Raw genomic sequence first — 21,271 nt, forward strand, 5'->3', positions numbered from 1 at the left:
TTCCCAATGGCTCCTGCCCACATTCCCTTTGCTCACAGCTCGCTCACCCCATGGCCCCACTGCAGCACCACGTCCCACCCCCAGCACCCCATCCTGAAGGAAGGAAGCAGCCCAATGCTCTGCAGACCCCAGCACACAGGGATGTTTTCTCTTCCTAATGAAAAACCAAAATGCTGATTGTTCCCTTGCCTGTACTTGCATCTGAAATTGGACCTATTACAGGGCAGATATGCCAAAGCTTCGCTCAGCCAGGCATCATACACCAAAGCCTGCAGCATGATTTTAAGTGTAACTGTTTTGTTTGTTTGCTAGTAGCCAATGCAACACCAGCAAATGAAATAAAGGAATGGGACAGCCCCAATCGGAACAGCTCTGGCTGGGCACAAAGGTCACGGGGCACGGGCTGGTAATGCAACCCTCCTCCTGCACTGACCCCGCATGGTCCAACGGGAGCTCCCCAGTGTGTTCCTGCCGATCTCTGCATTGCTGCAGCATCCCCAGAGCACGGAGCCCACTGGGGTCAGTCACCCATCTGCACCCACACCATGCCTGCTGCATCTTCTGCTCTTCCACTTGGGTTCACGCAACCGAGTACAGGAGGGATAATTACATGTAAGCATACTTAATACTACCGTACGTTATATCTATCTATGGAGAAAAATGCTATCTGATGGTATTTTCCCCATAAGCCCAATCAAGCAGCTCTGTTAAAACCCTCCAGAGAACCGTGAAACAGTAATAGAAAGTCGCAAGCACGCCGGGAGATGCTGCACACGTTGGGCTGGGGAGAGGAGCGGAGCTGTTGGTGGATCTGGGGGCTGCACCCAGCCACCCCCCCCATCTCTGCCTCCTCCCAGTTCCCTGGGACAGGAGCATCCCTCTGGTGGGAGCATCCCAGGGCAGCACTGTCCCCTCCCAGCTCCTTCTCACCCCATACTCCGCTCTCGCACGCAGGATTTTTTTCCCTTTGTACCTCCACTTACCACGTTACTGTTTTGAATCTCTAAAATAATGTGACAAGTTAATGATGGCACAATTATCTAAATGTTTAACAGACATGTTATCTAAGTGAATCGGATTGAGATTCCATCCCGCTGACAATAAACATCAATGGGAGAGCAGAAAGTGATAGGCAAATTATCGCAAACCCTGCAATTTCAATGCTATTAAATTTGGAGGAATAACAGCCCTGAGGCCTGTAAACTCTGAATAAAATAGACCCTTGTGTTTGTCCAACTATTAAATCAAAATGCTACCAACATCCCAGGAACAAAAAAAAAAAAAAAGGGAGATTTATAGCTTTTCAATTTTCAGTTACACATTGGTTTTATTAACTCCTTTCTGCTGTTTGCACCCCAGTGCAGACATCCATCCGCTGTGGGTGGGAGAAGGGAGCGACGGCCCCAGCGCTCTGGGAACACAGCAGAGAGGAGGAGGAGGGACAGGATGAAGACTCCTGCTCTTAGGAAATATTATACAAATCACCTCTGATATTTCTAGAAGTCCACAGCGCATTGGCCAAGGCCCAACCCCATTAGCGCCAACGCCAGCAGCGAGCTACCGGAGCCTCATTGGTGGACGCTTTGCTTGGTGGTAGTTGGTTTTCTCTTGAATACATTGAATTTTTCCTCTACATTTGAAGAGCACAGTAAGTAATTTTCCACACTCTCCCTCCGGCATGGCGCTGGGCTTACGCTGCTATGAAGATGAGCCAGAACAGTTGCTGCTTTTCCTATTGCTGTAGGACAGAGGCCAAGGAAAGTGAACACCCAGAAAGAACCTCTCAGCCCAGAGCCGGCCGGGCCATAGGCGGCGCGGCCATCCCTATGTTTACAAGCAGAAGTGACTTTGCCTTTTAATACGTTCTACACTGCAGCTGAAAGAAGGGCTTAATTTTTCCACCATAAGAGACAGACTGTTTTACAGCAGTAACTAGGCAGCACATTTACGCCAAATTGGAATCACAGAATATCCCGAGTTGGAAGGGACCCATAAGGATTACCAAGTCCAGCTCCTCCTGGGTTAATATTTTGCACTGTCTTTTGGAAGGGGACAGTGGAAAAATGTGAGAAAAAGGGGGTTCCTACACCCAAACTGTTCACCTGAGAAACCTCCTCACGTGGAAAAGAAACCAAGAGTCCTTACTCATCCATTTCAGAAAACTTCCCAAGCTTTAGATGATCCAGAAAACCAACGATTGTCAGTTGGCTTTTCGCAGACTGGAACTGCGCCCTCCAATAAAGGCTGCATTTCTGAACAAAACAGGTCTGCTTGGTACATCTGTGCCAAACGAGTCCTCTACAAAGCTTATTTTTTGAACCTCTCCCTGAGAAACCACCCCTGAAACCTTCCACCCCAACATCTACCAAAAAAGGGCATTTCTTTTTTTCCTTTTTTTCTGGCAAAGTACGAAGGTCTTCCACCGAGTTGGCCAAACAACCAGCTGCTAAGGACAAGAGGACGATGCTCCAAAGCCTTTGCTGGGAGATGTCATTATTTAGAAAGCAAGCAAATTATAGCAACTGTATTGGAGGAATGTTTCTTATGCCACAGGCAGCGCTATTTGAGTGCCGCCCAACAACAGGAAGCTATTAATTTCAGCAAGTGTGGGCTCCTCTGGCCATAGAGCCCATTTCTGATGTGTAACTGAGAAGCATGTGTTTACAGCTTGCAGAGGTGATGATAAACCTGTTTAACCTGGGTCACCATGTTCCGCTGGGCTAAGTTTTCATGTCACCCTTTGAGCCTTGGCATGCACACAGCCCGCGACGGTCAGGCCCCAAGGTTTCCCATCAGACCAACACTGACTTATGCAGAATTGTCAAGGTCACCAGCGACAGCCGATCTCCGCCATGCTCTGCCTGGTTTTCAGGATGGGCTTGGACCAAGCCATTGCCTGCAGGAGTTGCAGAGCCCCGAATGTGTGACGTTTGGTGGAGCCATGGGACAGTGACACTACACATGGCCACCAGCAAACCCAAGGTCCAGAGCCTGCTTCACCAGCCCAGCATGGGTCATGCACCAAAGCCAACCCCTCGCTGTGCTGGCCGGCTCCCCTCCCTAACCTACAGCACATACAGTTGCTAAAAAGATTACGGATTGTAAAGTTCAGCCTCAAGTAGCATGACTTTGAATACAGAGGGCAATCACTTTAAAATTTATTACCTGCTGCTTGGCCAGCAAAGTTTCCAGATCAAATGACGTGCTGAGCCTATTCCTGCTCAGTGACGCAGCAATTTATATTACTGATCGGTCATTAAAACCTCTGGCATATAACCGGTCATGTTTTGCATGCCAACATAGCGTCCACACATCGAATTTCAACCTTTGAGTATAAACGCAGCCATTAATGGCATTTATCAGTTTTTTCAGCATTGAAAGACTAGCTTGCTCTAATTTAAACTGCTCTTAATATAGCACAGAGGGGAGCAGGCTCTTCTCTGCAATTTTGATTTTAGGAGTTGCTCAAAGACTCCACTTGGGGCTGCCTGATGTGAACTCCTCCGTGCCCCATAGCAAACTCACTGGGGGTCGGAAGGGCAGCATTTACATTGTGTATCTGTTGCCTGCTATCAGGCAGAAGGAGCTCCTTGTGCTCACCCACGGCCAGCCACATCCAACCCAAAGAGCTGGAAAGCACAATAACAGAAACGTGGCAAAAGCCAACTGTTGATAGCTCTTTGGAAAGGAGCAACGTTTTCCTCGCAGAGGGAGCAGTTGTATTACGCTGTATTTGCTGCACGATGGTTTCCTACATGCATACTTTAGTGCTAAGCTATAAAAGCAATAGCGCTTTAGTGAATCACTGCCTCACATCTGCGTTGCACTGGAAGAAGAGCTCAGGCTACCTCACTCGTACAAAGCACGGAAGCTAAGACAATGCTGTAATGCAAGCTGCCTTGTTTATCAACCTGGCGTATCATACAGTGGTTTGCAGGAGGGACCCACAGTGCACTGACGGCTCTTTATTTGCCTGAACGCTGTGTGATGTTGGGATAGTAGATAGGGCTCTGCTCCTGCACAGGTCTGTGCCAAGAAAGGGACCCCAAGCCCCTCCAGGGCCCCAGTCCTGCTCTCATCCTGCTCAGCATCTCAGCATCCCAGATTAGAAGCGACGCACAGACCTCATGGCTGCAAGGCGAAACCCGCACAGAGCCCCAGATACAGTGCAATTATTTGTAGAGATGCTTGAAAGCAGGAAGAGAACGATCAGTGTAGGCTGGGATTCTCAGATGATTTATAATGCATCACTCTGTGGCTCCCGACCATCAAAACAGTCTTGACAACATTATTTATCTCTTGGAAAGCTTCTCTTAAAATCTGAAATGGTGGCCAAGTGCCATCGCACTGGTCAAATTCAGCAAAAGTCTGATGAGCGTTACGCCTGAATCTTAGAGCCGTGTTTACAACATCAAGGGAGCAACAAACCAACTGTCTGGAAGGAAACTGCAACCCCTTTAGCAACTCCTGCCAACAGCAACAGTTCCATGCTTCCAAACCTCTGCTCTTGGGTACGGGGCAAGGGCAGGGCTGGTTCCACGTTCCCAGCACCTCTCCCACTTGCTTTTCTGAAAGCCAATATCCTCTGGGTATCGGTCAGTTTGCATCATGGCCAGTGCTCTGGTGCACAGAACGAGGGTGGCCCTCCAGCAGCACAAAGACACTCCGAGCTGAACCACAGGGGCAGGCTGTGCTGCTCCTTCCACCAGGATCTCCCAGGAACCTGCCTGGGGAGGTTTCCTTTTTGAGAGTCACAAATTTTAACGCAAATACAAAAATATTTCCAACAGGTCAACAAAAAGCAGGCCAACTCACCTTAAAAGAACTAATTTCAAGACTGAAACAGAATTGGGCAGGTCGGAAGCCAGAACTGTAAAGGGTTAATCTTGTGGTTTGGCAAAAACTTCCAAAGGAAGCCCAAATATCTAACTTAGGTCTAACTGGTGTTTGATAATAAGGTGCTGAGAGAAAGTTTTGTTCCCTGACAAACAAACAAACCCCACTGGGGTGAAACCAGCACCACAACCACAGCCGGAGCAGGGCACTGCGCTCCCCAGCAGCTGCATCACTGCACTACTGCAGAAAGTCAGCCTAACTCTGAGCATCCCTGAAGGGAACGGCGGCAAGGGTCACTGCTTAAGGACAGAATGGGGCAAGATCAAGTGGGGTGGTGGGACACAGGATCCCTCCATCAGACATAAGGGCTCCATGGGGGAGAGGTAACAGAGCTGGGAGAGGGCTCTCCTAGAAAGCGCGGCCGCCCGGGGCGGAGGCAGCACGCATAGCGCTTCCTTCTGCGCTGTTTGTTTGGAGAAGGAGTTAAGCAAAAAAAAAGAAAAGTCAACATACCAGTATGTGTCTGCCTGTGTGTCTCCAGGGCATCTTCTTTTGAGAATTGCGCACCGCACTGATCACAGACAAATGCTTTGGCACCCGCTGGAAAGACAAAGGGGAAAAGGAGCATTATTCAGAGAGCACGCACAGCAGAGAGCTACAGCAGAAAGCGAGGTGGGAAATCACTGTGGCAAAGAGTACTGCAGAGGGGATGGGGTGGGCACAGCCGGGCATCCCCAGCACTGAAGCCAGGCACGGGGACAGGGCTTGGATGGAGCAACTCAACAGCGAGCATCCAAAATCAAAGCTCCTGACCAGTATCCGGCAGGAGGATGCATCCATTCCTGGAGAGAAAGGTTCTCACGGAACCAACACAAGAACACAAGCAAGCAGCATGAAAGTGATATGAAGAGGGCTCCTCTAGGAACGCATGTATTTTTAAAGCCATTCACTTCATAAAACTCAGAATCTGTTCGATAGAGGGACGTGATGTTTTACAGCCCACAAACAGCAGCAAAAAGCAGCCGCCCTCCTCCGTCCCATTGCTCCGCGAGTTCCAAACAGCAGCGCAACGCACAGATACGCTATTGATGTTGCACTGTTCTTTCATCGTAAGGAGTTGCTCGCCAAGAAGAAATGAAATATTTGTTTTCAAAAAATCATTAAACATCAATGAGTTTCATTAGAGTGGCAACTGATCTAACTTTAATTGGTTTCCTGCCCCTTCCTATTGTAGCGTCGTTACCGGTATCAGAGGATGGGAGGAAAGCGAAGGCAGAACCATCTGATAAGCAACGCGGCAGAAACAACACCATTCAGTGAGAAGCACAGATACTCCTTTGCCTGTGAGAGAGATGTGGTGTTTGGGGGAATTCTTAGAAAATCACTATCAACATGTGCCGCGTGCGGCGGGTCAGAGGTGCCGGTGAGAACAAGGAAAAAAAACAGGATGTCTAACAGCAGATAAGTCACTTCCAGATAAAACCAGATTAACAATGCACACTATCTCCAGTGCATACGCTGCCAGGACAAAGCTGTGAACGCGGCGGTGAGATCGTGAAGCTCGATTCTGCTGCTGCAGGGACCTGTCCGTGGAGGAGCAGCTCAGGACAGGGGCACGGAGCTGCTCCCCATGCCTGCATCCACCCTCAGGAACCAACCCCGGGATGCGCGGTGCAATGAAACAAAAGGAGAGACGGAGGTACCACCAAATCCATTACCAAGAGAATTCCTTCGCCTTTAAATTGTCTTAGTAACGGCTGGCTCACAGGCAGAAATATTTGGCAGCAGCGAAATTAAAAGTGATAAATTTTCTCGCCAAGCTTTGATCGATAATAGAGGTCTCATCTGTTAATCAATAAGACAGTCTGCCTGTTTACTGTGCATATGTTGTTCTCTGCTGCCTTCCCTATGATGTCAAGTTTGCATTCAAAACAACTCAAGTGTGCATAAACCACATGGCTGCTTGCAAAAAAATAAATAGGAAGGTGCATTTTGGTGACATCACGGCACGGCCGCAGCCCTGCTCCTGTGTGCTGGGGGACACAGGGGTGTGGGGACACAGCCCGATGCCAGCTGCCCCCTCCCTTTGCCCAAGGACGGCTTTAATAACGAGCTGGGCTCTATTACCGGCATAATTGGAGAGGTCACTGCTGCTCAGGAGCCATCATGCTGGAGCCTGCTCGGGATGTTTTGTTCCCGGATCAGTGACCCAAAAGGGCAGCGGGGCCCTGCCACAGTTTCTGTGTTGGTTTTTTTTGTAATTTCATTTCTCCCCAGAAGCACACACTGCACACAATACACAGGGCTGAATGACGGGGGGGGGGGGGCATGGGGCATTGTCCATGTGGGGACAACACCACCACATCCACCCATTGGTAAACGATGGGCACTTGGAGGCACCCAAGCCATCCTGCTGAGCCAAAGCAGGCACAGGGCACCGCAAGCATCCCGGTGAGGTGCAGAGGGGCAGCTCCCAGCCCGGCGGCAGGGACAGGCACTGGGAGTGCAGGACTGGGGCGGCCTTCCTGGGCACCCATGGGACCCTGATCAATAGGGCAGCGCCGTCCACCCCCTCCCCATCAGCCTCCAGCCCAGCTGATGTACAGCAGGCAGTTGCCAAGGCGATGCCTCTCCATCGCCACTTTGAGCTCTCCGAGACCCACTGCTGTGAAGCGTAATCCACGAGGTGACATCAACCTGATGCAGCAACAAGTTGGCCCCGTGTCGAGCGGCTGAACCGTGCGGGGCCGGGACCCCACGAACATCACCACCACTGCAGCACGGCCACGGTGGGGACGGCACGGAGCTGCAGTCCCCAGCTTTGACACGGTCCCCAGCACCGACACAGTGCCAGCCCATGCGGAGGGGAAGGTGGGCACGAGCACAGGGGGCAGGTGGGGGGAGGCAAGGAGGCTCAGGGACTGCTGAACAGCCCAGAGAAAAGCAAAGCACGAGGCGCCTGCCAGCAGCTGACCGGGGGGCGGGGAGGGCAGGGGGACAGCAAAATTCCTTGAGATTTTAAAATAAACAGGGTGAATGTTCTGATGAGATATGCATGCTGGGTTACATAAGGAAGTACAGAGTGTACCAAAACAGCATACCCAAAAAAAGCATAAGCTGTCAGAACAATGAGTACAGACACGGGGCATTTTACAACAGGCTATGCTGTACAGTTTTATTTACAGTACCTCTTATCAGTCAGGGAACAGCACGCTGCCTGCCAATTTCCAAAGGCCAGGACTGTGTGTTCTTTCACTCAAGTAGATGTGTACTCCAGGCAGGGAATTTTTTTTTAATCAACAAAACAAAAACTGATCCGGAGCCAGAATTCCTGTAATGTACACACGCTCGGAGGAGAGGGGGGAGGAGAGAGTACGGCGATTGAATATGTAAATAGTTCAAGGTTAATTTTACTATGTGAGTCACCAGGAAAAATGTCATCCAACATCTGAGCTTATTATAACAGGGCTCAGAAAAAAACAGTTAGATGTTTATTAGAGGGAGCATGACATATTTGAAAGCAGTACATCAAGAGGCTGTGTCAGGGCTTTCTTTTCTTTTTTGGTGTTGGATTTTTTTCTCCCCCCCCCCCCTTTTTTTTTTTTNAGAGGACGATGCTCCAAAGCCTTTGCTGGGAGATGTCATTATTTAGAAAGCAAGCAAATTATAGCAACTGTATTGGAGGAATGTTTCTTATGCCACAGGCAGCGCTATTTGAGTGCCGCCCAACAACAGGAAGCTATTAATTTCAGCAAGTGTGGGCTCCTCTGGCCATAGAGCCCATTTCTGATGTGTAACTGAGAAGCATGTGTTTACAGCTTGCAGAGGTGATGATAAACCTGTTTAACCTGGGTCACCATGTTCCGCTGGGCTAAGTTTTCATGTCACCCTTTGAGCCTTGGCATGCACACAGCCCGCGACGGTCAGGCCCCAAGGTTTCCCATCAGACCAACACTGACTTATGCAGAATTGTCAAGGTCACCAGCGACAGCCGATCTCCGCCATGCTCTGCCTGGTTTTCAGGATGGGCTTGGACCAAGCCATTGCCTGCAGGAGTTGCAGAGCCCCGAATGTGTGACGTTTGGTGGAGCCATGGGACAGTGACACTACACATGGCCACCAGCAAACCCAAGGTCCAGAGCCTGCTTCACCAGCCCAGCATGGGTCATGCACCAAAGCCAACCCCTCGCTGTGCTGGCCGGCTCCCCTCCCTAACCTACAGCACATACAGTTGCTAAAAAGATTACGGATTGTAAAGTTCAGCCTCAAGTAGCATGACTTTGAATACAGAGGGCAATCACTTTAAAATTTATTACCTGCTGCTTGGCCAGCAAAGTTTCCAGATCAAATGACGTGCTGAGCCTATTCCTGCTCAGTGACGCAGCAATTTATATTACTGATCGGTCATTAAAACCTCTGGCATATAACCGGTCATGTTTTGCATGCCAACATAGCGTCCACACATCGAATTTCAACCTTTGAGTATAAACGCAGCCATTAATGGCATTTATCAGTTTTTTCAGCATTGAAAGACTAGCTTGCTCTAATTTAAACTGCTCTTAATATAGCACAGAGGGGAGCAGGCTCTTCTCTGCAATTTTGATTTTAGGAGTTGCTCAAAGACTCCACTTGGGGCTGCCTGATGTGAACTCCTCCGTGCCCCATAGCAAACTCACTGGGGGTCGGAAGGGCAGCATTTACATTGTGTATCTGTTGCCTGCTATCAGGCAGAAGGAGCTCCTTGTGCTCACCCACGGCCAGCCACATCCAACCCAAAGAGCTGGAAAGCACAATAACAGAAACGTGGCAAAAGCCAACTGTTGATAGCTCTTTGGAAAGGAGCAACGTTTTCCTCGCAGAGGGAGCAGTTGTATTACGCTGTATTTGCTGCACGATGGTTTCCTACATGCATACTTTAGTGCTAAGCTATAAAAGCAATAGCGCTTTAGTGAATCACTGCCTCACATCTGCGTTGCACTGGAAGAAGAGCTCAGGCTACCTCACTCGTACAAAGCACGGAAGCTAAGACAATGCTGTAATGCAAGCTGCCTTGTTTATCAACCTGGCGTATCATACAGTGGTTTGCAGGAGGGACCCACAGTGCACTGACGGCTCTTTATTTGCCTGAACGCTGTGTGATGTTGGGATAGTAGATAGGGCTCTGCTCCTGCACAGGTCTGTGCCAAGAAAGGGACCCCAAGCCCCTCCAGGGCCCCAGTCCTGCTCTCATCCTGCTCAGCATCTCAGCATCCCAGATTAGAAGCGACGCACAGACCTCATGGCTGCAAGGCGAAACCCGCACAGAGCCCCAGATACAGTGCAATTATTTGTAGAGATGCTTGAAAGCAGGAAGAGAAGGATCAGTGTAGGCTGGGATTCTCAGATGATTTATAATGCATCACTCTGTGGCTCCCGACCATCAAAACAGTCTTGACAACATTATTTATCTCTTGGAAAGCTTCTCTTAAAATCTGAAATGGTGGCCAAGTGCCATCGCACTGGTCAAATTCAGCAAAAGTCTGATGAGCGTTACGCCTGAATCTTAGAGCCGTGTTTACAACATCAAGGGAGCAACAAACCAACTGTCTGGAAGGAAACTGCAACCCCTTTAGCAACTCCTGCCAACAGCAACAGTTCCATGCTTCCAAACCTCTGCTCTTGGGTACGGGGCAAGGGCAGGGCTGGTTCCACGTTCCCAGCACCTCTCCCACTTGCTTTTCTGAAAGCCAATATCCTCTGGGTATCGGTCAGTTTGCATCATGGCCAGTGCTCTGGTGCACAGAACGAGGGTGGCCCTCCAGCAGCACAAAGACACTCCGAGCTGAACCACAGGGGCAGGCTGTGCTGCTCCTTCCACCAGGATCTCCCAGAAACCTGCCTGGGGAGGTTTCCTTTTTGAGAGTCACAAATTTTAACGCAAATACAAAAATATTTCCAACAGGTCAACAAAAAGCAGGCCAACTCACCTTAAAAGAACTAATTTCAAGACTGAAACAGAATTGGGCAGGTCGGAAGCCAGAACTGTAAAGGGTTAATCTTGTGGTTTGGCAAAAACTTCCAAAGGAAGCCCAAATATCTAACTTAGGTCTAACTGGTGTTTGATAATAAGGTGCTGAGAGAAAGTTTTGTTCCCTGACAAACAAACAAACCCCACTGGGGTGAAACCAGCACCACAACCACAGCCGGAGCAGGGCACTGCGCTCCCCAGCAGCTGCATCACTGCACTACTGCAGAAAGTCAGCCTAACTCTGAGCATCCCTGAAGGGAACGGCGGCAAGGGTCACTGCTTAAGGACAGAATGGGGCAAGATCAAGTGGGGTGGTGGGACACAGGATCCCTCCATCAGACATAAGGGCTCCATGGGGGAGAGGTAACAGAGCTGGGAGAGGGCTCTCCTAGAAAGCGCGGCCGCCCGGGGCGGAGGCAGCACGCATAGCGCTTCCTTCTACGCTGTTTGTTTGGAGAAGGAGTTAAGCAAAAAAAAAGAAAAGTCAACATACCAGTATGTGTCTGCCTGTGTGTCTCCAGGGCATCTTCTTTTGAGAATTGCGCACCGCACTGATCACAGACAAATGCTTTGGCACCCGCTGGAAAGACAAAGGGGAAAAGGAGCATTATTCAGAGAGCACGCACAGCGGAGAGCTACAGCAGAAAGCGAGGTGGGAAATCACTGTGGCAAACAGTACTGCAGAGGGGATGGGGTGCGCACAGCCGGGCATCCCCAGCACTGAAGCCAGGCACAGGGACAGGGCTTGGATGGAGCAACTCAACAGCGAGCATCCAAAATCAAAGCTCCTGACCAGTATCCGGCAGGAGGATTTATCCATTCCTGGAGAGAAAGGTTCTCACGGAACCAACACAAGAACACAAGCAAGCAGCATGAAAGTGATATGAAGAGGGCTCCTCTAGGAACGCATGTATTTTTAAAGCCATTCACTTCATAAAACGCAGAATCTGTTCGATAGAGGGACGTGATGTTTTACAGCCCACAAACAGCAGCAAAAAGCAGCCGCCCTCCTCCGTCCCATTGCTCCGCGAGTTCCAAACAGCAGCGCAACGCACAGATACGCTATTGATGTTGCACTGTTCTTTCATCGTAAGGAGTTGCTCGCCAAGAAGAAATGAAATATTTGTTTTCAAAAAATCATTAAACATCAATGAGTTTCATTAGAGTGGCAACTGATCTAACTTTAATTGGTTTCCTGCCCCTTCCTATTGTAGCGTCGTTACCGGTATCAGAGGATGGGAGGAAAGCGAAGGCAGAACCATCTGATAAGCAACGCGGCAGAAACAACACCATTCAGTGAGAAGCACAGATACTCCTTTGCCTGTGAGAGAGATGTGGTGTTTGGGGGAATTCTTAGAAAATCACTATCAACATGTGCCGCGTGCGGCGGGTCAGAGGTGCCGGTGAGAACAAGGAAAAAAAACAGGATGTCTAACAGCAGATAAGTCACTTCCAGATAAAACCAGATTAACAATGCACACTATCTCCAGTGCATACGCTGCCAGGACAAAGCTGTGAACGCGGCGGTGAGATCGTGAAGCTCGATTCTGCTGCTGCAGGGACCTGTCCGTGGAGGAGCAGCTCAGGACAGGGGCACGGAGCTGCTCCCCATGCCTGCATCCACCCTCAGGAACCAACCCCGGGATGCGCGGTGCAATGAAACAAAAGGAGAGACGAAGGTACCACCAAATCCATTACCAAGAGAATTCCTTCGCCTTTAAATTGTCTTAGTAACGGCTGGCTCACAGGCAGAAATATTTGGCAGCAGCGAAATTAAAAGTGATAAATTTTCTCGCCAAGCTTTGATCGATAATAGAGGTCTCATCTGTTAATCAATAAGACAGTCTGCCTGTTTACTGTGCATATGTTGTTCTCTGCTGCCTTCCCTATGATGTCAAGTTTGCATTCAAAACAACTCAAGTGTGCATAAACCACATGGCTGCTTGCAAAAAAATAAATAGGAAGGTGCATTTTGGTGACATCACGGCACGGCCGCAGCCCTGCTCCTGTGTGCTGGGGGACACAGGGGTGTGGGGACACAGCCCGATGCCAGCTGCCCCCTCCCTTTGCCCAAGGACGGCTTTAATAACGAGCTGGGCTCTATTACCGGCATAATTGGAGAGGTCACTGCTGCTCAGGAGCCATCATGCTGGAGCCTGCTCGGGATGTTTTGTTCCCGGATCAGTGACCCAAAAGGGCAGCGGGGCCCTGCCACAGTTTCTGTGTTGGTTTTTTTTGTAATTTCATTTCTCCCCAGAAGCACACACTGCACACAATACACAGGGCTGAATGACGGGGGGGGGGGGGCATGGGGCATTGTCCATGTGGGGACAACACCACCACATCCACCCATTGGTAAACGATGGGCACTTGGAGGCACCCAAGCCATCCTGCTGAGCCAAAGCAGGCACAGGGCACCGCAAGCATCCCGGTGAGGTGCAGAGGGGCAGCTCCCAGCCCAGCGGCAGGGACAGGCACTGGGAGTGCAGGACTGGGGCGGCCTTCCTGGGCACCCATGGGACCCTGATCAATAGGGCAGCGCCGTCCACCCCCTCCCCATCAGCCTCCAGCCCAGCTGATGTACAGCAGGCAGTTGCCAAGGCGATGCCTCTCCATCGCCACTTTGAGCTCTCCGAGACCCACTGCTGTGAAGCGTAATCCACGAGGTGACATCAACCTGATGCAGCAACAAGTTGGCCCCGTGTCGAGCGGCTGAACCGTGCGGGGCCGGGACCCCACGAACATCACCACCACTGCAGCACGGCCACGGTGGGGACGGCACGGAGCTGCAGTCCCCAGCTTTGACACGGTCCCCAGCACCGACACAGTGCCAGCCCATGCGGAGGGGAAGGTGGGCACGAGCACAGGGGGCAGGTGGGGGGAGGCAAGGAGGCTCAGGGACTGCTGAACAGCCCAGAGAAAAGCAAAGCACGAGGCGCCTGCCAGCAGCTGACCGGGGGGCGGGGAGGGCAGGGGGACAGCAAAATTCCTTGAGATTTTAAAATAAACAGGGTGAATGTTCTGATGAGATATGCATGCTGGGTTACATAAGGAAGTACAGAGTGTACCAAAACAGCATACCCAAAAAAAGCATAAGCTGTCAGAACAATGAGTACAGACACGGGGCATTTTACAACAGGCTATGCTGTACAGTTTTATTTACAGTACCTCTTATCAGTCAGGGAACAGCACGCTGCCTGCCAATTTCCAAAGGCCAGGACTGTGTGTTCTTTCACTCAAGTAGATGTGTACTCCAGGCAGGGAATTTTTTTTTAATCAACAAAACAAAAACTGATCCGGAGCCAGAATTCCTGTAATGTACACACGCTCGGAGGAGAGGGGGGAGGAGAGAGTACGGCGATTGAATATGTAAATAGTTCAAGGTTAATTTTACTATGTGAGTCACCAGGAAAAATGTCATCCAACATCTGAGCTTATTATAACAGGGCTCAGAAAAAACAGTTAGATGTTTATTAGAGGGAGCATGACATATTTGAAAGCAGTACATCAAGAGGCTGTGTCAGGGCTTTCTTTTCTTTTTTGGTGTTGGATTTTTTTCTCCCCCCCCCCCCTTTTTTTTTTCTTTTTTTTTTTTTACTTTTTTCCTTCTTTAAAACAACACCCGTAAAAACTATTAGCCCATTAAAATGTAAACAGAAGTTTTGGGAGGGTATTTCTAGCGGAGCAGCTTGTATTGCCTACAGTACATAGATATCTTCAGATGATCTTCCCAAGGGGATGGGACTTAACGTGCTGCCAAGTATCAGCTGTGTTTTGGAGCATGCCTTGTAATTGGCACACAAGTCTCCACCGAACATTTATATCTGTACGAGCAAATTTATAGCTCCTGCCTAATAAAGGTCCTCGCGGCAGCGGGTTGGCAAAAACACGCCGAGAAGCGGCTCGCTCGGTGCCCGGCACGCAGCGGGATGGGGTCAGCACGAGCTTTTTGTGCTTTTTGGCCCTTTTCTTCCTCGCTGGACAGGTTTTTCCTCCCTGCGGGGCTAAGGCTGCTCGTGCCGTGACATGGGGATGAATGATGCTTGCTTTAATGACACGGCGTGAGCGATGCGCTCGGCTTCTCGGAAATTAGATCCCAGAAACGGCGAGCTCGAGCATCGCCCCCGAGCGGGATGGATGCGGTGCCTGGGGCTCCCAGCTCAGGGTTTTCCCCCCAGTAACCACCTCCTGGGCAGCCGCAGATGCCACTCATGCAGCGTTGCCATTCAACCCCTTTTTCCACATCTTTTTCCCCCAAAAGTCCCAGGCTGCACAGCTGCCCTAGCACCAGGACCAGGCAGCATCCCCTTGGCCATGCCAAGCCCACGGGCACTCTACCCACTGTGTGCAAGCTGGTGGGCACCCCGCCCACTGCACCTGAAGCCACTGACCTCAACCCACTATTTTTAACCTGTTTAAAAGAAAGAACAGCTTCTTTCAGACTCCCCCAGGCATCCACTCTGTGAAATGTGGAGACAACTGATCAACTTTTCCCATGGAATACAGCAAACTACAAGCTTTAGTGCCATATCCCTTCTCCTGCAAAGCATCCCGTGTCTCAGCAGCTCATCCTGGCATGGCAGTGCCCCAGGATGGCTCTGACCTGTAAGGAAAAGGCTGTGTGGATCTGAAAACAGAGCTTTCCTATTTTTAGTCCCTATCAGCCTTAGTAATACTTCCCAACACCCATTCAGCTTAATTACTTTATTGAGGACAAGGAGTAGGCTCTCTAGGTTTAAGGCTTGTGATGTTAGGAAGTAGTAAAATGTTCTAACTGGTTAAAAATGACACTCGTCCGCTTGCCTTTGGTGTTCCCAAGACCGTAATTGCGGTGCAGGCAGCAGGTCTGAAGCTGCTGGGCTGCTCCAAAGCTTTGATTTCCCCCTCCTGCACCGTAATTGAGGTGTTGCATTACAACAAGTGCAGTGGTGGTCTTTCCAGGGTTAGGATAAAAACGAATGGATAGGGACAGATAGATCTTGGGAGGGGCACAGAGATGGCAGGGTGGACACCTTTGCAAGGTGCTCTGCTACCTCTACAAACCTGCTCTCCTCCGACAGCAGATGAGCCATGCCTCATTAACCTTCCCAACTAATTTTACAATTTACTAAACCACTGTTTTCCCGTGCCCGTTTAACTGTCCCTGACTGTGATAAACTTTTATGGGGCTGGTGGCCAGCAGAAAGCTGAAAGGAGGCTGAGGCAATAAGGGGAAGAGGTACTTAAAATATAAATGCTAACTCACGTGCCTTGAAAAAAAAAGAAGGAAAAAGAGTCACAGAATCATAAGATGGGTTGGAAGAGACCTTAAAGATCATGGAACCATAGAACTGTAGAATGGGTTTGGTTTGAAGGGACCTTAAATATCATGGAACCATAGAACTGCAGAATGGGTTGGGTTGGAAGGGCCCCTAAAGACTACAGAACCATAGAATTGTAGAATGAGTTGGACTGGAAGGGCCCCTAAAGAGCACAGAACCACAGAATTTAGAATGGGTTGGGTTGGAAGGGACCTTAAGGAGCTTAGAACCACAGATGCTTGGAAGGGACCTCAAAGACATTCCAGTTCCAACCCCTGCCGTTGGCTGGTTGCCACCCACCAGACCAGGCTGCCCAGGGCCCCAACCACGGCAGGGAGCAGCCAGCAGGACCAAGGCCATTGTGGGACACCTGCTCACAGCACTATGCTTCTGCCCAGCCTTGCAACAGCCTCACTCGAAAAGCACGACGCAGACGAAGCATGGGCACAAAGGGGCTCAACCCACACAAATGCATGGCTGCTATTTTGAGGCAGAAAACAGGAAAAGCAGTATTTGCCTGTGCTGCACCTCGAGGAGGGTCCTGAAGCAGGGCTACATGCCAACAGAATGCCCAGGCCCTGCCTAACTGCGACGCGTGCTCCAAAGTGACAGCCCTGCGAGTGTGAAGCAGCACCGACTCCAGTCCCCTCCCTCAAGCACAAGGGATTAATAAAAATTTGGGATTATATATTATTAAAACGCTGTAATCGGCAAGAAGGTGTAGAGAGGGAAAAATATGGATTAAAAAAAGTGCCAAGTAAATTTATGCACTGTCGTCGCTTTACTACCCTAATTAATTCAGTAATTTCAAAAACAATTTTATTTATGTTCCATTTACCACATCAAAAGTGCAAAGAAAAAAAAAAAACCCACAGTGATGCTAAAATAATACCTCAAGGCATCTATTTTTAATCAGTTAAAAAAAAAAAAAAAAAGAAAGAAAAAAAATCCAAGCCCTGGTTTCTATACAATCTCTCTTGGGCAGACCACCAACTCTAAGAGAGAGAAAACAGCCGAGCCCTCTGTGAGTGCCTTCCTGGCTGCCGAAAACAGAGCTTGTCAAAAAAAAACAAATCCATAATGGCCTGAGGCTCCTCTCCAATCTATTTTCTGCTCAGCTGGTTTTAAATGAAGTTATTATGAGTCATTAAAACACCCGCAAGCCTGTGGAAGTCAGCCAATTACAATTTTAAATTTAGCCTGTTCTCTACCCCATTCTCTTGTTTTCTTCTTTTGCTCACATAAAGCTGCTTTTTATTATTATTATTATTGTTATTATTATTATTATTATTATTATTTCCCTTTCCCCCGTTTCACCCAAGTGGAAGAGACAGTTAGGAAAATCTCCAGTACTTTCCACTAAAAGCATAAAAGACATCTAAGAAGGGCCCGAAAATATCAAGCTGCAAACCAAGCTTGGATTTAGAGAGATGTGAAAGGGTTTTCTTTTCATCCTTTTCTCTAAACTGTCATAAAAATGCAACAATTGAATATAAAAATAATATTAAAAAAATGGTTTTATACAAGGTAAAGGCTTCTAAACCGAGCGTGAACCTCAGCCCCAAAGGATGAGCTCGCCCTCAGCGCTATCGGGGCCCTTTGCTCTGCTGACTTGAAGGGGAAATGGCAGACAGCAGCACCAGGAGCACGGGAGGAAGGTGTAAACCCAAGTATTTCCTATGTGTTCTTTCCAGCTCGTCAGCAAAGAGCAATCAAAGGCACCCAAGCGGTGCTCCAATGGGATGCTCAGCGCAACCCTTCCTCCGCGGTTGCCTTCAAGCTGCAGGGCAATGGGTCTCCATCTCAAAGAGGGGGGCATGAGCGATGCTCAAGGGGAAGCCTGCCAGCAGGGGACAAACTGGGGCTGGGCTCAGGGGCCACTCGTTTTGGCACCCAAGATGTTGGCTTGGCCAGGTGGCAGTGGTTGCACCACGCCGGGCAGGGGGACGGGGTGAAGGCTGTCCATCACCGGGGACTTTGCCCACTGCTGTGCCACATCACCTGACATGGGAAGGCACCCGGCAGCACCTCCCTGGCACACCACCTGAAAACAAGGCCCCGGGATGGATGCAGCAAAGGTGGGGAGAGCATCCACCAGCATCACCATCCCACGCTCATCAGCCAGCTCTGCTAATTGGAGCGCTGCTTGGAGACACGGGGAGAAGTAAGGGGATATTTTCGGGTTAAAAAAAAATAATAATAATTTCAGCTTAGCAACAATCAAGAAAGGTTATTACATAATTTCCACTTTTCCTCCACCCTTAAAGTAATGTTCTATCTGACAGCCTCCTCTCAGAGGGGAAAAAATGACAAATCCAATCCAAAATTCAACAGCCTGTGTTCTGTTCAGAAAGCACACAGTGTACTATACAGCCCATAAAACTCCAAACAGCCTCCAGACACTTCTGCAATCGTCCTCCATCAAAACACTTTGTCTTGCATACAAAAATAAGATACAGTGCTGAACGGAATACGAAATCAGCCCATTACAGTACAGGGAGGCTGCTACTTAGCAACAAGGGGGCTTTAAAGCCGCGATGCTCTACAGGAAACAAAATCTGTCAAGCCTGTTGGGCAAATGATAAACATTAGCAGTATTAAAAAACACAAAAGCCATGTAAATGGATTGCGCGCGGCGCGGGGAGGGCCGGGCAGGCGCGGCGATGGGGCAGGGGATGGCTCCCAGCCATGGGGAGAGGTCCCAGCCCGACCCCCCCGGGGGCTCCAGCACAGCGCCCTGCATTGAACTTCCATAACTTTCCCATCTAGCATGCACGACGAGGAACCTGGAAGGAGACGGGCTGCGCCGCGATGATCACATATATTTAGCGGTATTAATGTAGACAGATGTGCGTAAGATTTATTTGCTACAGAGAGCACTATGGTGTAATGGGTCCTGGCACCGCGCTCCGCATAATGTGGCGCAGAACACCTTAAATAACAAAGAGCAGCCAAAAAGCGGGGAGAGAGGAGAAGCGGTGACGGGTGAAAAATAAATATATTTCATCAGGTAAGGGGGGAAAAAATAAGCTGGCTCTGAATCAGCAGCCGGGTCTAGGAACGGAGCCAAAACAGGAGCTAAAAAGCAAACCATATTCTTCTGGTCTCAGCTCAGACTCCCGAGGCAGAAAGGATTGGGGAGCGGGGGGGGGGGAGAGAGAAATGTATTTTTCATCAGCCAGTGTATAATTTATAAACAGCATTAAACAGTTTTTGTTTTCTTTCTTCCTCTCTCCTGTGTGTGCGGGTTGGCCGGCAGTCAAGCCTGCATTAATTTCTGCTGTGGGTACAGTGTGTTCTTGGATGCACATCTGCGGATGATCATAAACGCAGGAATGCTGGCAGAACATCCAGACCTGCCGGCAGGCCGCTGACATCACTCGGGGACCGAGCGCGGGACGGCGGCCAGGCCGGGCGGGGGGGGGCCGGGAAAAATCCCCGCTGAGCCTTCAGCGCTTCCCTTCCTGCTCCCTGCCACCGAACAATGCCGGGCAGGGAGGGAGGAGCGCGGCGAGGGGCTATCGCCTCCATCTCCGATCAAACATCTTCACCGGGAGACAACCACCGAGGAAGGAAAGTTGATGTTCATCAGAGACGCGCAGCGGGCAAGGAGTGGTGCCAGACCTTGGCAGGATGAGCCCCCCCCCCCCGGGTGCCCCCCACTGGACCCCCACCCATAGGGTTGCAGCAGGGATGGGGCCGCATCCTGCTCCCAGCACCGTGCAGCTCCCAGCGCTGCTCCTCCATCCCCCCGCAGCCCCCGGGCAGTGCAGGTGCTGCAGGAGGGCACGGCGCTGCCCACGCGTTGCAGCAGCCAGCACGCACGGCCTTGCCCACATTTGTCCCCATTTGCAGTCTGGGTGGTTACAGCATCCACCTCTACAGCAGAGATTTCTGACCAGAAGCAAAGGCAAAGCAAGCAGCAGGGAAGGAGTAAATCCCCCTGCTTCGCCCTGGCAGTGAGTTTTTTCTGTCCTTCTCCTAATGCAATCTTTAAAGTTTCTGCAAACACACCCCGGTTAGGAGCAGGCGGCGATAATGCAGCCACGCCACGCATGCACCAACACTTTGCACTTCATTAAGGGTAAGCCTATATTGAAATGTAAACATTTGGCAGAGTATTTATCATGCACCTGAAAGCTGCTGAGATAAGAGCACCGAATAACCTCCGCGTCACACCGAGCACCACAAAACCCCCATAGGGCTGGCTTGGACATTTATAAGGATTAGAATTACCACATCTACTCATGTTGGATTCACTTACCCCCCCCCACCCCTCACCCCAGAACCCAAACGTGTTTCCATGACACACGCACCCCCACAAGCTCAGAGCACAAGGACAACACGGATGCAAGGATGGCAGTGGCCCCTTCCCACCTCCTCTCCCTGCAGGACCGCTCCTCCCCTGCTCCCCTTTCCTTTACCCTGGGGCACAGGGAAGTCCTAAGGCACGGGCTCGAGCAGGTTGAGTTTGGAAGGTGATTAACAGCCATGAGAATAAAACATGCGATGCTCAGCTGGGGCTCCTGCAGTTTTTTGCCTTTCTGTGCCGGAACATTACAGCTCGAGAAGCTCACTGCTTCTTCAGTCCCACTATGGGAAGAGTTTGGTCAAAAAGCCAATATAGGATCAGCAGGATGACTGAGGACATACCCAGCCCTTTGAGAACCAAAGCTCCATGGCACCTCTAATGGGCACAACCCCATGCCAGGGGACGAGGCCCATGCATGCCCCCAACCCTGCAGCACTGGGGTGATGGGGACGTGCTCCCTAATTTGAACATTAGCTGCAGTGCACCTTTATCATCAGGTATCTCCCCAGAACACTTGCTTAGGTAAGTTTGAAATGCAAACTGCAATTAAACCTACTGTTCGCTGCACTCAGCCTTTGGAGGGGGGCAGTGGTGGTGGGGGGGCACCCATCTCCTTTGGGGCACGCTCCCAATTCAATCATCAGCTTGTGCATGAGGCAAGCTGACCGGGAAAACAAGCCGACCCCGCAGAGCCCAGCTCCATCCTGGCCGGGGGGGAGGCGAGGGGAGAGGTGCAAAGGTCTCCTGCTTTAATAAATAACAGCGTTGGAATCCGCTGCGGCTGTTTTCGAGCGCTGGGAGAGCTCGCCCTGCCCG

The 21,271-nt window shown here is 50.3% G+C and overlaps 2 protein-coding genes across 3 annotated transcripts in view; both read right to left on the reverse strand.

Annotated features, from left to right (window-relative positions):
- LOC110387620 (zinc finger and BTB domain-containing protein 16) overlaps nt 1–6,564 on the reverse strand; it is a 29,715-nt gene extending 23,151 nt beyond the window's left edge. The window contains exons 1-2 of the mRNA XM_021375934.1: nt 6,080–6,564; nt 5,350–5,436 (exon numbers count right to left, since the gene is read on the reverse strand). Coding sequence (XP_021231609.1) covers nt 5,350–5,436; nt 6,080–6,149 — 157 coding nt within the window. The 5' untranslated portion in view covers nt 6,150–6,564. The remainder of the gene's footprint in view (nt 1–5,349; nt 5,437–6,079) is intronic.
- The window catches only part of LOC110387619 (zinc finger and BTB domain-containing protein 16-like), a 49,287-nt gene continuing 36,480 nt past the window's right edge, over nt 8,465–21,271 (reverse strand). For both annotated transcript variants that reach the window (XM_021375932.1, XM_021375931.1), the window contains exon 4: nt 8,465–11,423. In XM_021375932.1, coding sequence (XP_021231607.1) covers nt 11,179–11,423 — 245 coding nt within the window. In that variant the 3' untranslated portion in view covers nt 8,465–11,178. The remainder of the gene's footprint in view (nt 11,424–21,271) is intronic.

The sequence above is a fragment of the Numida meleagris genome, chromosome 23 (genome assembly GCF_002078875.1).
Source record: "Numida meleagris isolate 19003 breed g44 Domestic line chromosome 23, NumMel1.0, whole genome shotgun sequence".
NCBI classification, from domain to species: Eukaryota; Metazoa; Chordata; class Aves; order Galliformes; family Numididae; genus Numida; species Numida meleagris.